The 24,695-nt window shown below is 40.0% G+C and overlaps 1 protein-coding gene and 1 long non-coding RNA gene across 2 annotated transcripts; one reads left to right on the forward strand and one right to left on the reverse strand.

The window, feature by feature from the left end:
* Nucleotides 1–1,792: 1,792 nt before the first annotated feature.
* On the reverse strand, nucleotides 1,793–23,971 carry RBL2 (RB transcriptional corepressor like 2). The gene is made up of 22 exons (XM_027467016.3): nucleotides 23,693–23,971; nucleotides 23,421–23,551; nucleotides 21,960–22,160; nucleotides 20,472–20,536; nucleotides 15,660–15,788; nucleotides 14,926–15,086; nucleotides 14,756–14,820; nucleotides 13,865–14,051; nucleotides 12,783–12,949; nucleotides 11,995–12,104; nucleotides 10,916–11,019; nucleotides 10,422–10,559; nucleotides 9,727–9,891; nucleotides 9,362–9,473; nucleotides 8,507–8,779; nucleotides 7,759–8,033; nucleotides 7,038–7,214; nucleotides 6,803–6,874; nucleotides 6,303–6,417; nucleotides 5,031–5,233; nucleotides 4,436–4,600; nucleotides 1,793–3,738 (listed from the first exon to the last, which is right to left on the reverse strand). Exons 1-22 carry the CDS (start codon nucleotides 23,924–23,926, stop codon nucleotides 3,568–3,570), a joined length of 3,420 nt encoding a protein of 1,139 aa, XP_027322817.1. The 5' UTR covers nucleotides 23,927–23,971; the 3' UTR covers nucleotides 1,793–3,567.
* Nucleotides 3,738–9,953, forward strand: LOC110352213 (uncharacterized). Its single transcript, XR_005268803.2, has 2 exons — nucleotides 3,738–4,025; nucleotides 6,339–9,953. It is a non-coding gene; the product is annotated as an uncharacterized lncRNA (long non-coding RNA).
* Nucleotides 23,972–24,695: the final 724 nt, after the last annotated feature.

Genomic DNA, 24,695 nt, shown 5'->3' on the forward strand with positions numbered 1-24,695 from the left:
AGGGCTAAACTGGCAGGTGATGGTTTTTATCTATTTGTATTATATTATTCAGAAGGCTCTGTAATAAATCACTGACTTGCAAATTTCCTAAGCCACTTAATTGAAGGACGTGCTTAGAGGTTTAATCCCTTCTAATTTTGGGCTGCTCTTTTATTTCAGCTGCAGCAGGATAGACACAAAGCTTAATTCATAGTGCTGTGTAAAGCAGAAAAGTAATTTTTTCCCCTGAACTACTGGTGGACTGATGGTGTTGGGTGGAGGCAGAGGTAAAGCAATATGGAGCAAATCCATAGCCCACTGGCAACTGGAGATGTGGCTACGATTGTTTTGTGCAGTTGTTGCTGGGGTTTAGAAAACAAAGATTAGTAAAAGCAATGACAAGAAAGGATGATGAAAGGAATTAGTAAAAATGATGGTGATTTGAGCATGTTTTATCTTTGAGCTGTTATGGACAGCTGTAGGCTGTTACTGGGTTTCTCTCAGTAAAACTTACATTAACAGCAGTTTGCTGATGTGGAAACAATTACATTTATTTAAAGAATGCTTAACTTCTTTAGTTTAGAATAAATAATCTGAATAATCTCCTTTTTTTCAGGTTGAAAAAGGGGAGAGGATAACTGGGTCATCTAGCATGAGTTTGTGTATTAAAAGCAGCTGTTCCAGGAGCAAGGTAAGCAAGCAAGTACCAAAACTGTACTGCCGATACAAAAGCCTTTTCTCCTTGTTAGCTGTTATAGCTCCTAGTGCTGGTATGTCAACTAATGAGAAATTAACTAAAAAAAGTTGTCCTTGCAATGCTTTGCTGAAGTGGCATTTTGAAAAAACACTTCTAAGTATCGCCTTTACAATTCTGCGTTCTGTAAATAATGTTTCAGAAAGAGAAATGGAAATTTTAGCCTGCTGGTATAACAATGAAGTCTTGAAGCAAATTGTCTGTAATTGATTGAGATTTTTAAAAAAGACAACATTCACATGTGTGTTTTTCTTTAGAACACCTCTGAAGTAGTTTTTTTAGCTTTTCTTTCAAAGTGTACACTACAGATTGTGCATCTATTATTCTTTGCATCCTAAATTGCTGAGGGTTCCTTAACAATCCGGTTTCATAAAGGGATAAAACCAGCAGAAGCTCATGAAGCAGGGCCAGGGCAGCTAACTAAATGCAGAGAAAAACCAGTACATAGTTGTAAAAATAGCACCTGGCTGCTGCTGGTCCAAACAGCTCTTAACTTGATTACGAATCGCCCCTTAACTGAGCTCAGATATAAGTGCAGAGGCTAGTGTTTATGAAAAGATTTCTGCTTTCCTTGGGCTAAAATGTGTTCTGTTATGTTACAAGGAGGTAGCACCAGCTTGCTGTCGTTCTGGGGTCCTCTTCTCGCACGGAGCTCCTGTCCTGCCACCGCTGCCTCCACCAGGAAGAGGAATGCGGCCACCACCAGCCCATGACTGCTCGCAGTGACACCCAGGTAAGGCAGGGCTGGGCCCTCCCCTCCTGCAGGCACCAAGTTACAACAGACCAACGTGAGGAAACTCAACAGACAGTGACTAAACTGGGGCAAGGGTAAAGCCTTTTCACTTTGTGTGACCAGTAAGTGCAATTTTTTAGTATTATTTGAAACCATTAATTACAGTGTTTGTCCAGAGTTCTTCTTGAAGCACATCACGTACCTTACAGCTCTCAGCTGTGTCACTGTTCTGGTATTTTCTTTACGTGCCAACTGGTCAAACCTAGCCTTTGGGAGACATGTGCTATTTTTGGCTTTGCACATAAGAAGCTTTTTTCACATGAGCATTATTGTGAGTTTATAAATTCTTTATTGAAAAATACACTTGCAATATTTTCATACAAAGTATTGTAAATGGTACGAAGTAACAAGAATTGTCTGACAACTTCATAAATATTTTTTACAGAAACATCTACACAGCTGCTTGACTTCAGCCTTTGTTACACAGGTAAGAATGAAAGATGCTTCTATTTTAGCTTAATTGAAATTACAGTGAAATTAAGTCCTAAACTTTCCCATTATTCAAAGGAGCAGGAATGCGTGAAAACATCAAGCTTTTAATTGTTTCATTATAAAAACTTACAGGATCAGTGTGTGCTAAATTTTACATTGAACAGCAACACTGTCCCCAGTTGTCAGTGAAAATGAGTACATGGCTATAGTATAGCGCACCAGGTATTAGGAAAGGACTTAATTCTAAAATACCAAGCTTGTTGGTATGCTTGTTTTAAATGAAAACAATTAGTCGGTCTAATTGATACATGCGGTGCTTGCTGATCCTATTAGTAGGGGAGGGATTTCTCTCCCAGGCAGTCTGATTTTTGTCCATAGAAAAATAAAAAATCACAACCACTCTGGCCTTTAAAATCAAACAACAACAAAAAGCTGAGTATACATTTTTAAGAGGTGGAAGCTACCTTCCTCCTGATTAAGTGAGATGGCCAGTTCCTGACTCTCAAAAAGAGCAATCTGCAGAAACATTGCTTTTTTCAAGGAATTTTATATGCTTGTAAACATCTCTAGCTTCCTGCATTCATTACTGCATGCACATTAAGTTAAAATTAGTTCTTAATGCCATTTGCTGAAGAGGGGAGCTATAGGATGTCAATTTGAAAATAAATACAAAAGTCAAATTGCTTCAATAAAGAAAAATATCTGAAGTCAGCCTTTTAAAAAAAATATTCACATTTAGAAAGTGCCATTGCAAATATACAGCAAAACTAATCTGCCTTAAAAATGATGCTTCACAGCCCTATCAAAAGTGCCACCTTTTGAACAAGAGTTCACTTTAAAACATTGCACAGCTAAAAACAATGCATAACAAAATCAGCTACTTTTATACAAGGTGCCCAGACATTAAAGCAAAATAATGTGATCGTTTTCAGGGGCACACAGAACATCCCGAATATAAAAGTATCCACTCACATAGGATTTTTTTTTTTTTTTTTGAGCCCTGAATTAAGCTATCTTCCTTTTCCAAGGGGAACAACTGGACTTTCCTAGAAAATCACGTCAGTCATTATTTCTGTGGAGGTCATTAATGTTATAAAGAAAAAAAGGCCCCCTTGAATATGAGCATCTTGGCACAGTGCTCCCATGTCTGATACATACATAACTTCCTTGTCCAAAGCTGAAAAGGTAAAGCACTGACAAAAACAGTGTAAGTAGACTGGTTAGAGCAAATGGATGTAAATACCTGTTGCAAGGTAAGAAAGCTGTATTAGGGATGCATCCTCCAAGCAATAAAAAGCTTTTTAACTGCTTTCTCAAGCCAGAGCCTGAAGACAGCTCCCTTGCCTTATAATTAGCTTAATGATGGGGCAAGTTTGAGTTGCAGTTTGAAATGCATCCTCAGTGTCCCAGGCATCATAGGAGACGCCTCCTGCCGCTTCCTGCCACGTCCCAAGGTTCAGCGCGGTCTGGCAGGAGGCAGGCATGAGGTGGAAAGACAACAAAAGATGACTGCCTGGTGTTTGCAAGGCTCGGTGAACCCGTGCGATGCGTGAAGCTACCTGGCTCCGTGCAGCAGGAGAGAGGGAATTCCTGTGCTGGACCACTGACTTCAGTGAGAGCCCCTGTCATTTGCCACATCCTGTAGTCGCCTTAGCAGAGCAGTGTGATTTTCCTGACAGATCCGCTTAGCTGGTGCTTCGGTACCATCTTCTAAGAGAATGCCTCTCTTCTTTGTTGGAGTTTCTCCTGTTTTAATCATGCTGTTAATTTCCTTTAGCCTCTGGGGAGAAGCAGGAAAAAAAAGGCAGAATTATCTCTCTGTATTGTGGCTACCAAAAAAGTGAAGTATTGTTAATTCCTTTACTGTGATCTTACGTGTGCTTTATTTCTAGCAATTATACAATGTACTTGCTGTAACAAACTAACCCTGTGGTTAGGACTTGTTATCTCACACCACAGATGCAGCAGTTCTGATCCTGAAAGAAGATGCTTCCCGAGGAAGGTTTCTACTCCATTCTTGGTGACCAGAGATCACAGGATTTATTCAGCCTGTTTCGAATTCACTTGGTAAGTCTGTCCGCATTGAGATGTTTCTCCTCTACTAAGCAGTTAAGAGGGTATGACCATACTTAGTGTTCTACTCCTCCAAGTGTCTTCATGCCAAATCACCCCTCCTGTTACCTGAAAGCAAATGGCACCATGGCCATGCCTCTTGAGTCTTCCATGTGTGCCATTGCAAAGGGTAAGTTTTCCAAGTACACAAGCAACTTGGACACCTAATTGCTTTATAGCTTCTGAGATATGTGAACTGTCAATTAGCTATGTGAATTGTCAATTTGGAGAGCATTAGGTGACAAAGTACACCTTGAACAATGCAAACAGAAAGATGCGTTGTACAACTTTCTCCAGTTGCACTACCAAAAAGAAAAGGTAGAATTAAAGCTTTGTAAAATCAAACTAAAACACTTTAGTCTTACCTTAGATGGGCTGCTGCTGAAATAATAGAATATTTTCTCTCGAGGGGAGAGAGTAGGCTCATTTTTGTGTGGTGAGATGTATACTGGGTGATTCTGGGACAGCTGTATTCTGCGAGGGGAGACGATTCTTACAAACGGGTAGGGCGAGAGTGGAGGAGAATCGGTCTGCTCAAGAGAAGAAGAAAAAGCATTCAGTATGAGCTGCCTACTCTCAGTAAGCTACCTACAGTAAGGCTTTTGTAAGTTGGTCACCTTAAGCATGGTTTAGATTTTTTTTCCAAACTTAAGTCATACCCTTGCCTATTTAGAATATGGGCAAGTTTGGTCATACTTCTAGGCCATACTAATAATTTACTTATTTTAACTGTATCCAAGGCTGGTAGATGACATGGCTTGGTGTTGTGTATTTCATACATGATTAATTAACAGAAGTGCTTAATATTTCAGCACCAGAGTATGTCCTTGAACTGAAATTACTGTCACTAAAGAAAAGCCCTTGAATTTCCTTCCCTTAAAATGAGGTTAGCTGAGTGTATTTTACTGCATGTACAACAAAACAAGATCTATTTACTAATGAAAAGCAGAGTTAACTTACCCCATTTGAAGTATACTTCAGGGCAAACTCTTTAATCTGCTCAATATAGATGTTGTTATAGAATTGTATAAGGTCCCCTCGCTCCTCCTCCTCAGTGTCGCTGTTGGCACCGGTCAGCCGGGTCGGCGTAGGGGGAGCGCTGTTGGGGTGAGGTACAGGCAGGGTGCTGCTGGATCGCATCACGGGGCTGGAGTCTCTGCTAGCTGAAGAGACAAGAGCAAGCTCTGCCTTATTCAGTCATAGCTGCCTTGGGCAATTCAATCATTCTGATCCCAGACAGTCAGCTTCACACAAGAGCTGTGCACCACATTGTGAAATTGCAGTATGGTGACCCTGAATTTTGTGTCGATAGCAGAGATGGTGATTTTGTTGCCTTAGCATCCTTGCTTACAAAAAAGCAGTATGTTGTTCAAGATATACCTGCTGAGTATATGTACAGACACACGCGTTAAGCTCAGCTAAAACTCCATTTCTCAGGAATTTTGCTATAATTTCAACAGTAGCTTGCTCTAGTTGCCAGCTGGCACAATTTCAAATAAGGAATGTCAGTCTTTTGTCAGCTACTGGTAGGAATAGGTGTCTTGGTAGTACTTCCTGCTGGTTTAATGTGGGAAGTTGCAAACAGTATGTACCTTTTTTTTTTTTCCCCTCCCTGCCACCTTTCTGTGACAGAAAACATTAAGATCTATTTTTATACTGTCATCTATTAAGTAGCAGGTGGTAAGAATATACAGCAGTAGTTACCTGCTTTCCTGTGCAGAAGGTCATTTGAGGAAAATGTGTTAGTTCAAATGTCAAGGAAAGACTCATCTACACTTCAGAGACAACAGATCTACTAAAATAGATGCTGTGGGTGGCTGCTTTGTTCTTAGCTATGAAGCCAGACAGCTGCTGCTTCTCAGCTAAAATATTAAAAGAAACTGCTGCAGCTCCATGATGGTTATAAGTAAATGAGGAGCTGAACAGGGGCCAGCACTGGTCTTCTCTGATTCACAAAGACGTGTTCCTTGGCGTACCAGCTCATTTCAGGAGTTCAAGCCGCCACTGTGGTAAACTGAAGCTAAGCTGTGCAGTGACTGATTCAAACAGGCCTGATTCAAATGTAGGATTGAGCTTGAGTTAGCAACTCATTAAAGGTGTGTTCTTAGGTGTATCCAAGTGTACCAAAGAAAGACCTGTTTGGTGTGGGGCGACACAAAATCCAACTTGTACTTCATGCATAATGTTTTGGAAGGGGGATTAAAAACACACAGGCAATTTGGAAACACTCACTTTTTTCTTTGTTTTTCTCTTTACTTCTGTCTGTAGGTGAGTTCTGCTGGCTGCTATCGCTGCTGCCAGACTGTCGTCGTCTTCTCCTGCCTTTTATCAGGACGCTCCGATACACCTGCAGGGAAAAAGAGGAGCATAACACGGGAAGTATGATTAAATGTGCAGTTACAGAGTCAGGAAACAATATGCACGATAGAGCTGCTTTTTAGAAGACTTCTCTGTGGTATCAGATTGTTTCCTACAGGGGAAAATACAGCCTCCTACGATGATTATCCACTAGGCACTGGTGCTGTAGCTTGTAAGTGAAAATATTTTCATCTATAGATATAATTCAGCATAAAAAGCTTTCGGTAGTGCAGGATTTTGACTCTGTCTTTAAGGAGAGTGCTCACAGACTGCGTATATTTAACATTAAATCTTATTTTACTTTGAAAATCTCTACATTCCTAAAGGCATTTAATTAACCAGAAGCCACATCATTTAACATTAACTGTACTTACATGACTCTTGGCTTGTGGTTGTGTCCGATAGCAGCGCATAATGTTCTGAAATGATCTGTCTTCCTTAGTAACCTAAGGATAGACAAACAGACAAGATTAAAATTGTTCCTGTGTTCCTTTTTTTTCCCCCATGATTTGTTTAGGGGTGGTTGTTTTTTGGGTAGGTTGTTTGAGGAATTTGTAGTCATAGTATATTAAGCCTTAAAAAAGCAGCAGGTGTTTTTATTCACCTTACCTTAGACATTACATAGATGGCACACATGAGCAGCTGATCCAAGTGTCTGTCCATCATGATTTCAGGGCAGTGCACCAAGGAATACTCAAAACAAGTCCAGATCTTTTTCCGCAGCTCATCAGATATATCGAGTTTGACACAGAGATCCCGTAGACGAACACTAGCTAAATGATACACCTGTTGACATTGAGACTGTGCTTAGGAGCACATCAATACTGCTTTTCTCATCCAAGCTAAAGCACAGTTCAGGCTTGTACAGCCTGTAGAACTTGTGCAAATGGTAAGTCAAAAGAAGAATAACTAAATTTAACTTTTGTGTTTACTGGTCTTGATGCTAAGAAAGCATTTGTTTGAAGCTTAAATTCTGGAATTATTTGGAGTGCAGGAACAGCACCACATAACCGCTGTATTGAATAAATAAGAACATCTCAAAGGTGAATCTCTTTCTTGTAAAGAGCCTTAAAAGAAAATGGATACTTTTAAGCGGATGCTGGCCACATCTGTAATCTACTCCAGAACTACAGCAGTGTTACTCTACTCCCCTGCCAGCGCGAAATGGTCTGCATGCTCTTAAGGTATGTATCCAAATAGACTTAAGGTATACATTAACTTTTAAACTGAACATTCTCTTACCATTATTAAAAATAAGTAAATATTTTTAAGCCCTAGAGGACCTACCGCAATACAAACTAAACAAAGAACAAATCTGACTGAAACGTACCTTTCTAAAGAAGAGTGAAAGCGAGCCCATCTTCCGGGGCCTGGCAGATGCGGCAGTGGCAAGTTGCTGGGTTTGTCTTTGCTCTCCAGGAGAGATCTGCTGCACAGTTACCTGGCCTGGTAGCTGTAACGTTGCCCCAGTCATCTGGGTGTTCAGGGTACCAGCAAGAGTCTGGGCGCTGAGGGGCTGAATGGAGCCAGATACAGCTTGAGGCTGGGTTCCTACATTTACCTGGACCGGGAAGAAAGTTATTCCCCCATTTTCGTTGGCAATACCTGTAATTTAAGAAAAAGAGTCTGAAATGAGAGCAGGTTTTGGTGGTATGAATGATATTTTGTTTGTTTTAATAATTAAGTAATTCTTTTATTTGTTGCTTATAATATATAGCGTATTATAGATAGGAAATCGTTTCATCAAAATGCTTTGGAATTCTTATCATAAAAAGACAGGAATATAATGGAATTGAACTAATTTTTAATAATAATGCTACTTTCTTGCCCTGCCAGTCAAGGAAGGAATGGTTATTGAAATATCTAAGTTCAATAAACAGCTGCTGGCAGTCAGAAGATCTTTGTGCTGTCAGTGTTCTGTCTCTAAATTCTGCTCCCCTATGCGTATGATTTTTCCCCAATTATTAATTCTTAAACCTACTCTTTCACCACTGGCATGCTGTTCTCCCTAATGTACTTGTCTGTATACAAATACTCTGATGAGAACCAGCCTAATCCTACTGTTGCTTTTCCCTTACCTTGGACAGGTATTGTAACGGTTTGCCCGTTATTGGCTGTTACGGTGGCAGTTGCCACTGTGACCAGCGTCTGGCCGGGCACAGGAGTTACGGACATGGCTTCAGGATTCATGTTCTGCACAGGCACCGTATTTACCACGGGCTGCTGGGGAACTCTTACTGGAGTTCCACTGTCAGAGGTATTATCATTATCAACAAACAGTCTTCTCCTGGTGGGATTGGCTGTAGGAGAACTGTATCTGTCATACAGGGTCGTGGGAGAAGATGAGAGGCCTGAAGATTTAAAAAAATATATATATATTTATATATATACACATTTAATTCTTGTATAATCTCTTATTATACAAATACACGAAAGAAATCTAATAAGAACCAAAACTTGTCAGCCAAATTCTTCTGGAAGCATTTTTAAAAAGTTGTCTACATTTATGGCTTACAAATCACTGTTACAGATGACTTGATCTCAAATAATGCAGTGTTCAATGTTTTTCTAAACTAACAGGCTTCACAGAAGTAAATATATAGCAGAGCTTCTATTCTGGTATAACAATAAAACAAACCGTTTAGGGGCTACTGATTAGAATATATGTATTTATATATTTGTCTATACACATACATATAGACTCTTCATACACATAAAACCTTGAAACCACCCTAACAAAACACTATTTTGATTTGAAATAATGAATGTATCTTAAATATCTGACTTATAGAAATATATATAGAAATACCATTTACAAGTTTTGCAACTAATTCTACATTGCCGGAGTAGCTTCCTTCTGTAACACCATTTAGGTTTGTAAGCTAAAGATGTGGTCTAAGAACAATAACTGTGTTATGCTTTAAAAATCTCACCTTTTCCAAGTCCTCCACTTTCAGCACGAACCTCGTTTATTCGTCTTGGCGTCAGTGGAGAACCTACAACACTGTTCCCAGCAGATCTCTCAAAATACTGAGGTGGCATTACCTAAAATAATTGTGCTTTTATTAAAATGTCTCTATCACAGATTCACTGCATAACAAGTTTTTAAAAGCTTCTAACCTAAGACAGTTGAATGGCAAAGTATATACAAGAAAATGAAACACTGAAGAGCACTGAAAAACTACTCCAAGTCTAACTTAAAACCAGTGTAACAATTGTACAGGATGTCGTGTCCACTCTATTATTCTGTCTGAGTAGGAAAACTATGTGAAGCTACATAATGTAAAGAAGTGCTTACCTCTTCACAACTAGGAACTTTGTTTTCATTATCTCTGATTCTGTCCCACAATATGGATTCCTGCTTCCATGCCATGCTTTCCAGGATCTGTTCTTCAATATGATTAAGGTGTTTTACTACTTCCCGGCAGAGTCCATCTTCTGCTCTAATAAAAACCTCAATTACCTGTAAAGCAAAGAATTATGAACTCCACATAATGCTAAATAAACAGTGAGCGATAAGTGTAATATACTTGTTTTCATGTGTTTCTTCTTACAGAAAGATCTAATTCCTAATTTTCAGGGAAGAGACTAGTAGAAGTATCAGGCTGCATCACTATGGTTCAATCAGCTGTTGTCCTGCTGGTTTATCAGAAGAGAGGTATTGGTATTTTTCTAAACAAATAATAAACGATGTCACACACTGGTTCAGAACAGCTCATTAGCTGGTTCAAGATGAAATGATAATCTGTTAGTTACTGTTTGGGTATGCTGCTCCTGGGTGATACTGAGAAACAGTACTTTGATTTTTAAATGCTCAAGCTACACCCCAGAATGACAGCCAGCTATTAAAAAAAAAAAAAGTCACCACAAAAAGGATAAAAATTGAGAATGAAGAGTTCAAGTACAAATTAACATCTAGGTGAGGAGATTACTTAATGCAAGGCAAGAGTATGCATGACTTGATCAGCATTTTTTAACTGTTAAATGCTTTACCTTATAAAAATGATAAACTGGAATGTCAAATATTTCAATGATGAAGGGGAAGTTTCCAGGTGGCTTATAGGTAAAGGTAATGATCTCAAGGCAACATGCCAGCAGAGACCGGTGAAACACATCTTGCTCCAGTATTGCCTGCAAGAGAATTGCAAGTTTTAGTGCTTAATTTACAGTGCAACAGAACAGTAAAATGCTTTCTATTCTGTCTCAGCAGCAAGAGTATCAGGCATTTAAAAAAAGATCTCCATTTGTACGTGGCAGAACATAATCCAAAATGAGACATCTTTTACTCTTTAAGAATGTTACATATCCTTTGTGTTTGCAAACACAACTGATTTCTTGTACAGTTTTTCTTTAATTCAGGTACACTTACAGGCTACTTTTCAGAAATTTACCCTCATTTAAAAAAGTAGTTTGTCATGTTCTACAACTGATTTCCTTATTGCATATCCAACTTTAAAAAGAGGCACAATATTATTAATTTTCCTTACAGATAAGTCAGTGTCTCCCAGTCTCCTCCTCTCTTGCTCAATAACTGACTCCAAAACCTTGTAGTACAGTACCTCAGCACGACGAAAATGCTTACTGGCCACATCTGCAGGAATTTTAAATAGAAATACCATGAAACACAATTCAAAAATCTGTATTTGTTTTATCTCTATAGCTTAAGACAATTTACTTGGATTTCTGTGTGGCAGGGGCTGCAATACTTGCAGAACTAAATCTAACTAATGTTAAAAACTTAACACTAACTGTGGTATCTCTCCCCTATCCTGCATAGATTTGTGGTTGCAGAACAAAACAACTTACGACTGAACCCACGATTTGGTAAAAACACCATGTACAAGAACCAAGTACGCCATGTACACGGTGTATAATACACCATGTATTCTAGCAGTTATATATTGCTATAATATAATGCACATATTTCAAATTCAGAAAATACGGTTTGGAAATGATCTATATGGATCCAACTTGCACTGTGCAACAGAAAACACTGAAGCAACTGTGGTGACAGGAACAGACACAAAGAGCATCTTCATAACTTCCAATCCGTCTTTGCTTACTTCACAAATCTTGACAGCTTTGCAAACAATACTTTGTGTTTATACTAGCAAGATTTTAATTAATATCTGTACTAACTAAACCTTGTATTTAAGCCAAATTTGCTGTAGCAATTTTGAAGAATATAATGAGTCAGGTTTTTCATTACTATTACAAAAACCCATGCTTGAGATGAAAAGTAATACCCTCTCACAATGGGGCTTGGAACTAGATGATATTTAAGGTCCCTTCCAACCCAAGCCATTCTACCCTTGAGAGTGCTTTTTCTTTCCCTTCTGTAGAACTTGTAAGTATCAAATTCCAATGATATAAGCCAAGTTTAATTATGAAAGTTTATACAGGGTTGAATGTTGCCATGTCGTAAGAATACCAGGAAAAGACAGAAGTAATAAAAAAATATTCTTGTGCTAAAGCAGAGCCTCTATAAAAACACAGTTTACTTAAAAGGGATAAGCATTTTGAAATACATGAATAGAGATTAAAGTGCAACTGCAATGTTTCCTACCTTTAGAAAAATTACTGAATTCTCCTTCAGACTGCATACTCTGGCAATAGAGTTCACACATTTCTTTTACTCTATTTGCAATAGATTGAGAAGGATCTCTGGAACATGCCCTGAAAATACAAATTAAATTTTCAAAGTCCAATTCCTACTAAGACCAAAAAAAACAAAACAAAACAAAACCAAAATCTACCATTTGGATAATATGATTAAAGCATAAAGCTGGAAATATCTCAGACAGCACTGCAAATACACGCATATGTGTGTAGCTGTAAAACACCCACAGCGTAGTAATATTATTGTGCATATTGCAGTAAATATGCACATCTTTTCATCATAAGGGTTTAATACTTAAACAGCATTTTCCGCATGATATAAAAAGTGGGTTAAAATACACAGTACCTAAGGTAAAAGTTTATCTGCATGGAGAAAAAAATATTTTTAATTCCTACAGTATGAAGTGACTTGCTAGGTAGTGAGGTCTGCTAAGTAAGAAGAAAAGTCTTGAAGAAAATCTATTAGCAGTTTGCTGTTCAAGAAGCTCAGAAAGTTGGGTTTAAAATACTGTGTTTTCTTACAGCTGTCAATCTCAAGGACAAAAGGCAGAGAAATAAAGAAAAGAGTGTTTTGAAAGCTTAGTGTCCCTCTGGCTGTTACATTACTACAGAACCTTTCATGATTTTGCATTTTTAAATTACACTATCTCACAATAACATTTGTTATTATAACCTTCCGTTTTAAACTTTTTTTTTTGGTTATCAAACATCATATAACATAAACATCAAACTTACCTGAATATTTGCTCCAGATTTTCGCTGGGGGCATTTTTCAGCCCGGCCAGCATGGTGTGAAGGCGGCTCAAGCTGTATGTTGCTATGGAAACAGGCGTCACATACGGGTTGCTCTCTTTAATGTACTTGCGGCCAGTAAGTGGGGTTGTAATCCTCAGGGATTTGGACTAAAAAGACAGAAAATAAGCACACAACTGTCCAGTGTTACAAAATTCTGAGCTTACAACCTAGAAGTGTCAGTCTCTAGAATTCTTTCTTAACTTGTTACAATACATGTCTGGGGAAAAAGACAAGGAATCAAACAGCCCCAACAAGTCATGTCTCGGATAGTCACCAGCAACGACTTCCCTCTGTCACCTGGATGTTGGTATCAAATGCTGGTGGGCGAATGCGCGAACAGAGAAGAAATGACCTCACACTGAAATGCAGATACTGGAGGGAAGCACAAAAGAGGCCTAAATAAAAAACATCAGCAGTCCCCTCCCATCCTCTGAGTACCAAAGGCAGCAGAAGCTTGTAGGGAAACTGTACTGAGCCAGGGTTTCCTGTCAGCAAGTGTGACTCTTAGATAAAAAAAGAAGTCCTCCTGAATGTAGCATAAACAATTAGCACTTCCATTCTGTTGCAGAAAGTATTTTTTTTATTATTATTTTTGTCCTCAAGAATGTTGAAAGCCATCAACCAACTGTCACACTGGAAAAAGATCACATTTCACTGCTCCAGCCTGCGTTACCCTTTTGTACTCTCTGATCTAACTGTACTGATGGAGCTCACATCCTTCAGTTGCCTGCCTCATATCCCTTCTCCTTTAAGATATTTTTCCATCTTCAAGAACATTTTGATGTTCTGTAATCCCAGGTAAATATGTCTGCTTTCTGCATGTAGAAATACTGCCCAAAAACCCTCACAAAATTACACAATACATCTAAGCAGTTGTAAAATGTAACTCAATTATGCTGTGTGCACTCCCAGAACAGCTTCTCCAATAAAGATGGTAATTTTTTTTAACATCTGCTACAACCAGATGCAGACTAACTCAATGTCTTCTCCATAAAAACAGCAAGAGACCATGTCAGACTCACCCTGTCAAAGTGTTGCTGCAGATTATGCTTCACTTGCACTCGTTCGGCTGTTTCCATTCCCGAAGTTGTATTTAAGCACCTTGTGAGAGTTCCTATTTCTTCATCTGCATCCTCCCCAAGAAAGATTCGCTCATCCAGATTTCCTACTGACAAGACGTACTCCTCGTAGGCCTTGTTGATGGCTTTGCTACAACAGAGAGGAAAAGACAGACACAAACCCCCTTTATTTAGTGCTTTGTTTACCTGTTTAGTGAATGAGCACACTTCTGGCCTGTCAGAAGTCTACCTCAGAACTTATTTTAACCATTTAAAACCAACAATATCTAATACATGACAGTGACGAGAACATTATTTTTCCGTTGTATCTGCTGGCTTGCCATTTGGTATGGCCACGGGAGGAACATAATACTGAGAACTGGTGTTTGGCTGGAAACTCCTCCAACCTTACTCATCACAGCACCCTAACCTGCAGCTGCCATTTTCATACCATTTAAAAGAAAAGAGTAAGTCCTGCTCATAGCATCTCTAGGTTTAAAAAGGAATAAACACCAAACCTGATTTTTCCCTCAGGCTTGAGCCCCACTCAGTGTGCCACCACAGCTTTTTCTTCCCAACATTTACAATTATGTACAAAAAAATCAAGGACACATAGAAACCAGAATAAAAGCAGACATTAAGTAACGCTATAGTAAGGAATCATTCCTCTTATGCCTCAGGCCATACCACCTCAAAGAAAAGGAACTGAAACACAATTCAATATAATACATAGACAGAAATACGCAAATCAACTAGCTAGCATTAATGCTAAGACACAAGAGTAAAGCAAGTGCGATTGTGTTACAATTCAAGGGGATACAAATACAATCCAAACCACAAATAAAGCTGACTCACAAGCTATCGCCAAAGTTTCCAGGATCTAGAAATCCAGTCAGATTTTCCTCTTTTCCTTTTAAAAGCTGTAAGAGAGTTAAGAGCAAAGGATGGACGTTTCAGTTCTTAAAAAAGTCCTGAAGATAATGACTAAGGAGAATTTTTTCTGCATCAGAAATGTATTGACCAACCTTTTTGTCAAAAAGTTTCCGAATGTATGGCTTCCAAAAATGTTCCTTTATGCCTTTTGCTTCTAAAACTAATCCATAATGTAATGAACACAGTTCTTCAATGATGCAGGGAGGATCAGATGACACTTTATAATCCTTACTGTGAAAGTCTTCAGGTAGACCTACAATTAAGAACAGTGTATTATTTGATCCTGCAAATTCATACCCTGTGTGCTTACTAAACTAAAATTATGTGCTGTGTGGTCCCAGGTAGTGTGAAATTAAAATGGTAAACTAATCAGTTCCCTTGAAAGAATAACTAATTGTACAGTGCCCACTCAATGTAAACAATCAAGGTGCCAGCCTTGTTTTTGGGCAGTGGAGCTTTCCAAACAGCTGCCTCCTGAAAGCCCTCTGGTCTGACTGCGTCCAACAACGACCTTGTCATTATGAACCCTTTCACAGATGTTAACATGTCATTAACAGAAGTGTTTAGATTGGAAACTCCTTCAGTGGTATTTCCATAGTATATTAAGTTCTTGACTTAATGTACTATTTACAGAATTCAGTAGTCTGTTATCACAAATGACATTAGTAGGAATACAACTGTGTGGCCAGACAGAGACAACAATAATTCCCCCATATTTCATATGAGTATTACTCAATTTATTCTGTACTATGTATGTTCATGCTCATTTCAGCAGCTTAAGAAATTCCTGCAGACTTTGGATAAAGACTTTTTTTTTTCAACATACCTTTAAAATTAGGATTCAGGAGTTCTTTACGATTGGGACACTGCAGAGCATTTCCGTATACTAGATCCAAAGCACATAACAAGAGATGGTAGGAATTGACCAAATCATCACTGATCATCGGAAAATTACCTTCAATTTCAGAAAGACACATGAAATTAGTTAAAATTAATTAGCAAAAATTTAAAATTATTTTACAAAAAACTACTGAGATTTGTATTGCAATCAATAATGGAATCTTTGAAGCACATATTCAGGTGACTAAGATTGGAAATATCTGGATAGAAACAGAGGGAGTAAAATGGACACACACTAGCATATAGCAAATATAATGATAAATACATTTTCAGGAACAGCAGCAATCATACAGGAACTCAAATACATTGTGCTGTTTTGAAAACAAACCTTACGGAGATACTGCTAAGCATACTGCAGGCTCCCTCTTTCACAGTAACCTGATCAATCAGTACCTAAGTAACCTGAAGCAGCATGAACTAATGTAAACTGCCCTAAGGACAAAACTTTGTTGCCCTAACTCTGGGAACACAAGCCTCTGTGCCTGGCAGTGTTACTCCTTCATCAGAGTCTTCCTCCACCTCTCTGAGGCAGAATGTTGTTCTGAAGTCGTGTAAGGGGAAGAATGGGTTTTGACTGAGACTATCCTTTTCCCCAATTTTGCATTGTTATGGAATGTTGCAAAAAACTTTATCTCCTGCTAGGATAGAGTCAAGTGTTCAGATGTCCTGGGAACTGCAGCCCCCCACCCGTCCAACAGCCCCCCGTTCTTCAAAACAAATCCAATTCTGTTGGGGGCATGCTCATTACAAACATACTTTGAACTTTATTTCTCTTATGCTTTACAAAAGTCTATCTTTACAAATGTGTATCTTTAATCTGGTTTACAATGTACTTTTCTTTTACATACCTCTAATATAATTTTTGTTCATCATCTTTCTTTAGAAAAGAATACTTGTATTCTTTTATCACCTTTCACAGAGGTTATATTCAGATTCCTCACTCTTTACTAAACTCATTTAGGTTTATGATATTCCTTGAAAGGAATCGTCAGAGCTAAAAACAGTTCTAAAATCAACTGTGCTGTTAATTCATATCATAAATCACAGTTCCATGAATTTATATGTACAGCATGATTTTCTATCATTTTTTCAATATTATTAAGTCTTTTACTCTTTTTTTTCAGGTAAGGTCCTAACCAGTTAGCTGAATTCACAATGAAAAACAGGGGCAGCTCCCAAAAGAGATCTACTATATAGTAATAAACTCATGTAGGACACATCAAAATATATATATGATTAAAGCATTTTCCTACACATTTTGTCACTCTTCTACCAGTAACATACCTGTTTGTTCAAACTTATATCCAGTTTTCTGATTCTATGTTTGATAAAAATATTTTGAATGTAGATAATTTGAACTATTTAAAATAAAAAAGTCTACATGAAATCTGTGTTAACTGTACACTTTCATCAGTTATTTCCAAATCATGAACACGTTCACAAGAAAGAAATCAAACTCCTAAATATAAAAGCAAAATTTTAATCAATATCTTAAAGTAACTTTCATGACAGGATCAATTTCAGAAGCATAAAGTCTAGCACGGCAATAGCTACTGCCAGCAGTCAAAAATAAATCTAATTTTACGTTACCAGTATGTTCATACAAGTGATTTGTTAAATCAGTGACATTTCAGATAATAATTTACCACTCTCTTTCACAACTGTCCTGGTTTCAGCTAGGATAGATTCAATTTTCCTCCTAGTAGCTGGTAGGGTGCTATGTTTTGGATTAGGATGAGAAGAGTGCTGACAACATGCTGATGTTTTAATTGTTTAATTGTTGCAGAGCAGTGCTTACACTGCGGAAGACTTTCTAGCTCCTCTCGCTGTCCTGCCAGCAGGCAGGCTGGGGGTGCAGCAGGAGCTGGGAGGGGACAGACCCAGGACAGCTGCCCTAAACTGGCCAAAGGGGTATTCCATACCATACTGCATCCTGCTGAGCAATACATAGGGGTGGCTAGCTGGGGTGGGGAAGCCGGCTGCTCGGGGTTAGGCTGGGCATTGGTCAGTGGGTGGTGAGCAACTGCATTGTGCATCACTTGTTTCGTATACATTAGTATTAGTAGTACTATTATTATTATTTATTATTTTCCTGTCTTAATAAACTGTCTCTACCTCAACGCACCGGCTTCATTTTCCTGTTTCTCTCCCCCATCCCCGAGAGAGTGGGGAGGTGAGCGAAGGGCTGTGTGGTGCTTAGATGCTGGCCAGCTTAAACCACAACAACAACCAAGCATGAACTAATAAAATCTCAGTTATCTCAGTTATCTGAGATAAAATCTGTTATCTCGGTGCAGCAAAATGAGATCTTTTTTGAATTGACATTTTAAATACGTTATAGAGTTTAAAAATAAATTCTTAAAAATAGTAGGCGAGAACAGCACTATCACTGAACAGTCAGTATCTTATGTGCAGCGTGTACCAGAGGTGCAAGCAAGACCTGCACTTTGTGCACTGGTGGAACTGAACGCACCGATCTTGAGGCATGCAGAAATATCACAGTGACAAGCCTCAACTTGCCGCTGATGTGTGGTTGCCATGATAAGGGTTACTGCCAACCCTCAAAACACAACGAACAAAACTTAACAGGAATTTTTAATTCCTCAAATGGTAAACATTCAGTTTACATCTTTGTACTGCCACACTTTAATAAAGTTACCACTAGTCACTTTGTAATTTCATAGTTCATCAATACTGTAACTTTATTTTTTTTTTCAGCTTAACTGGCAGTGTTATCAGCACAATATTCCAGTCTACAAAGTTACTTCACATGTCTGAAACTGCTCACCAGTGAGCATGTAGTTAACTGACGATGCAGCTACTCAAACATACCAACCAAGAATCCAGCAAGAACAAGACTCGTATTAGTCCCTTTGCGCTTTTGCCGCTCTACCCACAGAAGTGGGGTTTCCATAGCAAGGAAAAGAAAAACCGGAGATGTTTCAGACTGACCCACTTACTCTCTCAGCTGCCCAAGTGTGCTAACAAAGTGAAGTCCTGACTACTGGAAAGAGGTACGGTACTGACTGCTCTTGTTTCAGGGGAGTGCAGAGACGTTTCATACTGCTTGAGAGCACTACTCTGGAGTGCAGGGAAATAAATAAATAAACAAATAAAAGATGTAAAATAACACTGTGTTTCAAGGATGCAAGTAACATGCTTGTTTAGGAGAAGTCTCTCTTTCCCTGAAACACAGAATTTGCACCCTATTGGAAAAGGAAGCTTCTACATCAGACACAGGTGTTTGGTACAGCACCCATGCAACACCACAGCCTTCCTGATCTTTGCGCAAAGAGATGATGGTGATGGTCCAGTGATATTGCTGGTAACTCTTCCAAAAAGAGCTTGCTGACAACCCCCTGCTCTGTGGTACAGTGTAGCAGGAAAGGTTAATCTGTATTGGACAAAATGAGTACCAGATAATTCAATACTGAGACAACCTACTCTGTCCTATCCTCAAAAGCAACCAATTACGGAAATCACAGCACACTGCACAAACCTTAACACCGTTCTACTTTTAAATTCAAAGCAAACACCCCACAGTCTTTCTTTTCTCCCTTTCCTTGTAGAAATGAGACTACTAGCTTTTTTCAAGAAGTAGTCACGAAAAATATAAAAACTCTCTGGAAATTATTAATGGATAAGAATCTTTCAAAAGTTCCTTCAATTCGGAGCATAAAGTTTGTTTTTATTTGCCTAATACCAAGTGTCTAACTTATATGGAATTCCCAGAGAACTTTCACCCAAGCCATACCTGAAGTCCCAGGTAAGCAGAAACACTGTAACAACAACCAGATTTGATGAAAACAGACTATACACTATATGATAACTGAACAATTTAAGGCTAAAATTTTGGGGAGTTTCACTATCCTTTGTGCAAAAGGATTAACTCCTGTTCCCTTCTATGGTCCATCAGTCATTATCAAGAAAAAAATGCTGCAATTCTCTGCTATTCATACTGGATTTAAGGGTGCTTTTACAATAGCGAGTATACATATGTAGCAACAATTACACATACATTGCAACACACTGCCTCTTCACTGCTACATTTCCATAGAAGCCTATTAACAGAGGATTTCCCCTTGTGTCTTTCAAAGGAATCTGTCTTGAAGGCAACCAGACAGTTGCATATACACTGCTATGTCCAAAAAGCAAGGGACAAGTCATCCGTATGTGAAAAACATTTGCAGACCTACTTTGTAATGTACATTATTATTTGGTATAGTTACTGTGTGCACATTTTTTAAAAAGCGTGAGGGACAGGTTATCAGAAGAATTAGAACGCTATCTGTGATAACAGCATGGAAGTAATCACACCTAGAGTTTTATGATACATTCTTACCACTTTACAGAAAAAAAATCCATTAAATATTATCACCATTGTTGGAAATTTACGAGGAATTTAAATTATTCTTTGTTCCTAGCGAATATATATCTATATCTCATATTAATTATAACTGTCTCTAAATACAAATTCACTAAAACTCTCAGCTAATTTTACCTTGCAATTACAGCTTAAACTGCCAAAACGTTGGAAACATCACAGCGATATTTCACATAAAAGCTACTGTTGACATACAGCTTACCTCAGAAGTGCAGTAAAACATACAGCTGGGGAAATTAAGACCAGATGAGCCCTTCTGCAAAAGGCCTGTAACTGCCCCATGTTTAGGGATTGATATGAAACAAAAACAACAAAACCAGGTCTGCAGTGTTTAATCCTGTTCAAATCTCTTACCTTTTGCATGAACAAAGAGCACCCAACAAAAGTGGAACACTTCGGTCACTGTGCACGGTTGTCGTCTTTTGGGGAAAAACAGAGCAAGACACAGAGTAAGCTCAATGAATTGAGGCTGACAGAACATCACACAACAGTCAATCATTCTGAAAGAAAATTAGGCTTTACCATGGAGTAGCCAAAGCTTTAACTATGCCCTCTCCCCCCAAACCAAACAAAACACACAAAAACCTGACAGAGGTAATAAAAAGGCTGCACGGTGCTTTACTGCAGACACAACAGGAACCCTGATCTCAGTCTGCACACAACGATTTGAATGTCACCATGGCAGTCCAACATGAATTGAGAGCTGGAGCTGAAATGCCTTCTTCAGGAGTATTCTAAGCGATATAACCACGTATATGTACGTGTTCTTGGAGGAATGCATTACGCAGCGTGTTGATGTTAACATACTGTTTGTTCACAGGTGTCACCTACGTACTTAGGTAAAGCATTTTTGTATGTAGCTTTACAGGGTATACAAAATACAGGGTAAATTCATTCAGGGTGAGGCCATGTTCTCCATTTTTCCAGTTGTCTGGTCAGCCTTAAATAATTTATTTGGTTACATCAGGTTACATAAGGAATATCAAAACTATGTATTTCACACAAAAATCAGAAGTATCATCTTCTGACTTGATTTTCAAAATTAGTTCACACCTCACCACCCAAGCTAGCCAACTAGCAGGGCTCCTCCTCTAACTGTAGAATTATACACACAGTATATTGTAGGTTCAACATTGTGTCATCTTAATACATCTCAATACATTTGTAACTCACTATTGGTTAGAAATAACACTAAGTTATGCTCACAAAAATTATAACGGAAAAAAAGAAGAAAACAAAGAAATGGATTTTTTCCTAACATTTACAGTTTATTTAGCACAAGCTGTGCTTAAGTGCTAGCGTAAACCAATAAAATCTTGTTAAGATCAAAATAACCAGAGAAGAAGGCTAGTGCATAACTTTGCTGCTTTTATAATATCAACAGTGACAAAGAACCAAAGCTTCCACTGTAAATTAAAACATGCAGAAGATCTGCCTCTATGGAGAAAGCTATAGGAATTAATGTGAGGTGAAACAGACTGAGTCGTTCTGTGAGCTACTGAGGCTGTCGGACCATAAAACGATCAAATTCTTCCAGCCTTCCTCACCTTACAAATACCAGTACTTTCTTGCCTACAGGCTGGTTTTCATTTTTCATCTTTTTCCCTACCCCTACATCACAGAAACTTAACAGCTTTGGGACTTCACGCATCCTGTCAGATCTGACAAGCTGGAAAAAAAGATTTTAAAATTTCGGGAAGCGAGGACAAACAGACCAACTCTGATATCAGAAAGAACTACTACAAAAACACAGTTAAAGCACATTTACAACCACCAAGCAATTTCAGGATATTGTTGTGACAGTGATGCTCAAAAGTCAGTCTGGAAATTACAGAAAGGTACCTCTGTTTTCTTCCTCTCTGTTGACGAGGCTGATCTTCTTGAGGATATCTGAAGATGTCCTGAAAAATGGGCTCATACTTCTTAAAAATTACTGCAGAAACTGTGAAGTTTCTCTCCAGTCTCTCGGTTCGTTCTCTGAACTGAGGGGGTAGATTTGCCATGTCTTCCCATTTTTTCATCTTGTTAAAAAACTCAATCAGGCTGAAAATATGGAACAGGTTAGATCTCTGAGGTTGTTGTGGTTTTGTTTTGTTTTCCCAGAAATATACCATACATTTTTATTTATTTACAACAAAAGAGCAATTGCTACTTTCCTAACTACTGATAAAATAGCAGTATTGCAAATATGACAGCTGTAGTGCAAAGTGTTCAGAGCCAGTCCTTCACCTACACACACAGACAAGGTTTTGGGTAGCTCGTGGTGCGTTGCGATACCCTCTGCTGATGACCCTGTTAATTACATGTTCAAGGTTCTTGGCTTTTCCTCGCAAAGATACCATCAGCTCCAGCAGACAGCTTACTATAAAAGCATATTGCTGTCATTTTTTCTGAATAATCTATCTACTGAAATAAAATAAAATCTGACCTCTACTGAACACTAAAAAGCTCTACAAAGTAGGAAAAAATACAGCGTACCACTTTTACATAGGTACATTTCAATTCATGAATTTGGCTTCCGTTCACTTTCACTCCTTTTTCTAAGCACGCTTTTTCAATGTTGTTAGTCTTGCATAGTCCAAATCACAGGAACTTTTTGTCCGTATTCAATTCCTTGAATGGCTAATTTGGAAAAAACACTTTTGAAGGAACTCTTCTGTATTGTTTAGACAAATAATAGTGCTCCAACAGTAAAGGACTCAGGGGGAGAAAATGCATAATGAGCAGTCATATAAGCTTTCTTTTTTTGCTAATCTACTAAATTGCTACAAAACAACCCCATTGCTGATAAATAACATTTATTTCAGGAAGTTCTCCTTCATTACGCTATAGACAAAAACACTCGAGCAAAGTTTGTCAGAACCTGACACTGCTTTCGCATCGGAAAGCAAGAACAGATGAAAAGTGAAAGTCTTGACAAAAAGAAAAAAACGTGAAAAGGTATTGATGTTGTCACAAGCAATGAAAACGGTTACTCTTGTGGGAAGCTCGCACTTCGTTCAGTGTTCAAAAAACTGTTCCTCACGGGTTGGTTTCTTCCCCTTTTGAGCACAGGAAGTTAATCGCTAATTTTAAAAAGCAGCGTTCTTGTGACAATGTTCTTATGACACACTGATGACCCAAATGGAACTGTCCTACTCGTGGGGCAGTGAGCTCCAGTGCAGTTTCCTGCTGTATAAATTTGATCTGTGACAGCAGGAAGCAAGAATGACATCTATCATTTATCCACAGTTTGTAAGCTTTTCAAGCTGACAAGCGGCCCTTGAGGTTTCGTGTTTTGAACCTGGCCAGAAGCAGAGTTACCTTTGCTCCGAGCAGCGCAAAATCCTGGTTAAGGACACGAAGTTTCCCTCCACCGTCCCCCTGCTCATGGTCGGGATCGCCTTTCGGCAGGCCACGTACAGGGCGCAGGCCAGCCAGTGCAGCTCGTTCCCCTGCCAAGCAAAAGGCGGCGGTGTAGCGGCTGTCAGGGGAAGGGAACCTGCCGAGGGCCGCGGGCGAGCACGGCCCGGGCCCGGCCCCTCACAGCCCTCAGCCCCCTCAGCCCCTGAGGCGCCTCGCGGCCGCGGCCCCACCTCCAGCGTGTAGTTGCGCCTCATGCTCTGGAAGCTGAGCCAGGCCTCGGAGCGGGCTCTCTCGTCCATGTTGAGGCTGCTGCACAGCTCCTCGTAGCGCTGCCGCGTCTCGCCCTCCTCGGCCGGCGGGGACGGCCCGCGGGGCCCGCCGGGGGGGCATGGGCAGGGCCCGGGGCCGCCGCCCCCCCCGGCCGCCGCCGCCCGTGCCTCGGGCTCCCCCCCGCCGCCCGCCATGCCGCGCCCCGGCGCTAGGGGGCAGCGCCGCCCCGCCCCGCCCCGCGCACGCGCTGCCGCCCCTCAGCGCCGCCCGCTCCCGACGGGCCGCCGCCGCCACCAGCCCCGCCGCTCATTGGCTGCCGGCAAGGAGGGGCCGTGCGCAGGCGCGGTGGGGGAGGAGGGAGGGAGAGGGGGGGGGAATGGCTCCCGGCGGGCAGCGCGGGCTCTGTGGCGTCATCAGGCGGTGGCGCTGCCAGGGCGCAGGGAGGGGCCCGGGGGGCACGGCCCTGACGGGGGCGGCTCCTCAGGGGGGAGCTGAGCGGCTGAGGTGCTGCCTAGGGGCTCCCTGCCCCTCTGCCGGCGCCTTGAGGGAGAAGGGACTCCTCCACGATAAACAAGGGGAGCCCGCTGCATGCTGCCCTAGTTTTTGATGCAGCTGGGCTCTAAAATACGTGACTGAACTCGACGCTTCTCCCTTCTCCTCTAGGAAGCTCAAATCTTGTGTTGTTTTTCTGTTAGTGGTCTAATGCCAGTTCACACAAGAACCCTTCAGACATTGAAACCACCGATACCTTTTTCAGCCCAGAGGATGTGGCTTTATTTACGTGTTCCTCCGTGCCCTCCCTCCCTCCTTATTCCCCCTCTCACAAAGCAGCAAGAAGGCTGAACAGCACTAATGGCTGCAGTACACGCTGTAAACGATTCAATAAAATATCACTAATCATGTCAATGGAGTAGTTCCCACTACGGGAATCAGTTCTTTATCTCCCTCTGTTGTAAGAATAAA

The sequence above is a fragment of the Anas platyrhynchos genome, chromosome 12 (genome assembly GCF_047663525.1).
Source record: "Anas platyrhynchos isolate ZD024472 breed Pekin duck chromosome 12, IASCAAS_PekinDuck_T2T, whole genome shotgun sequence".
In the NCBI taxonomy this organism is placed as follows: domain Eukaryota; kingdom Metazoa; phylum Chordata; class Aves; order Anseriformes; family Anatidae; genus Anas; species Anas platyrhynchos.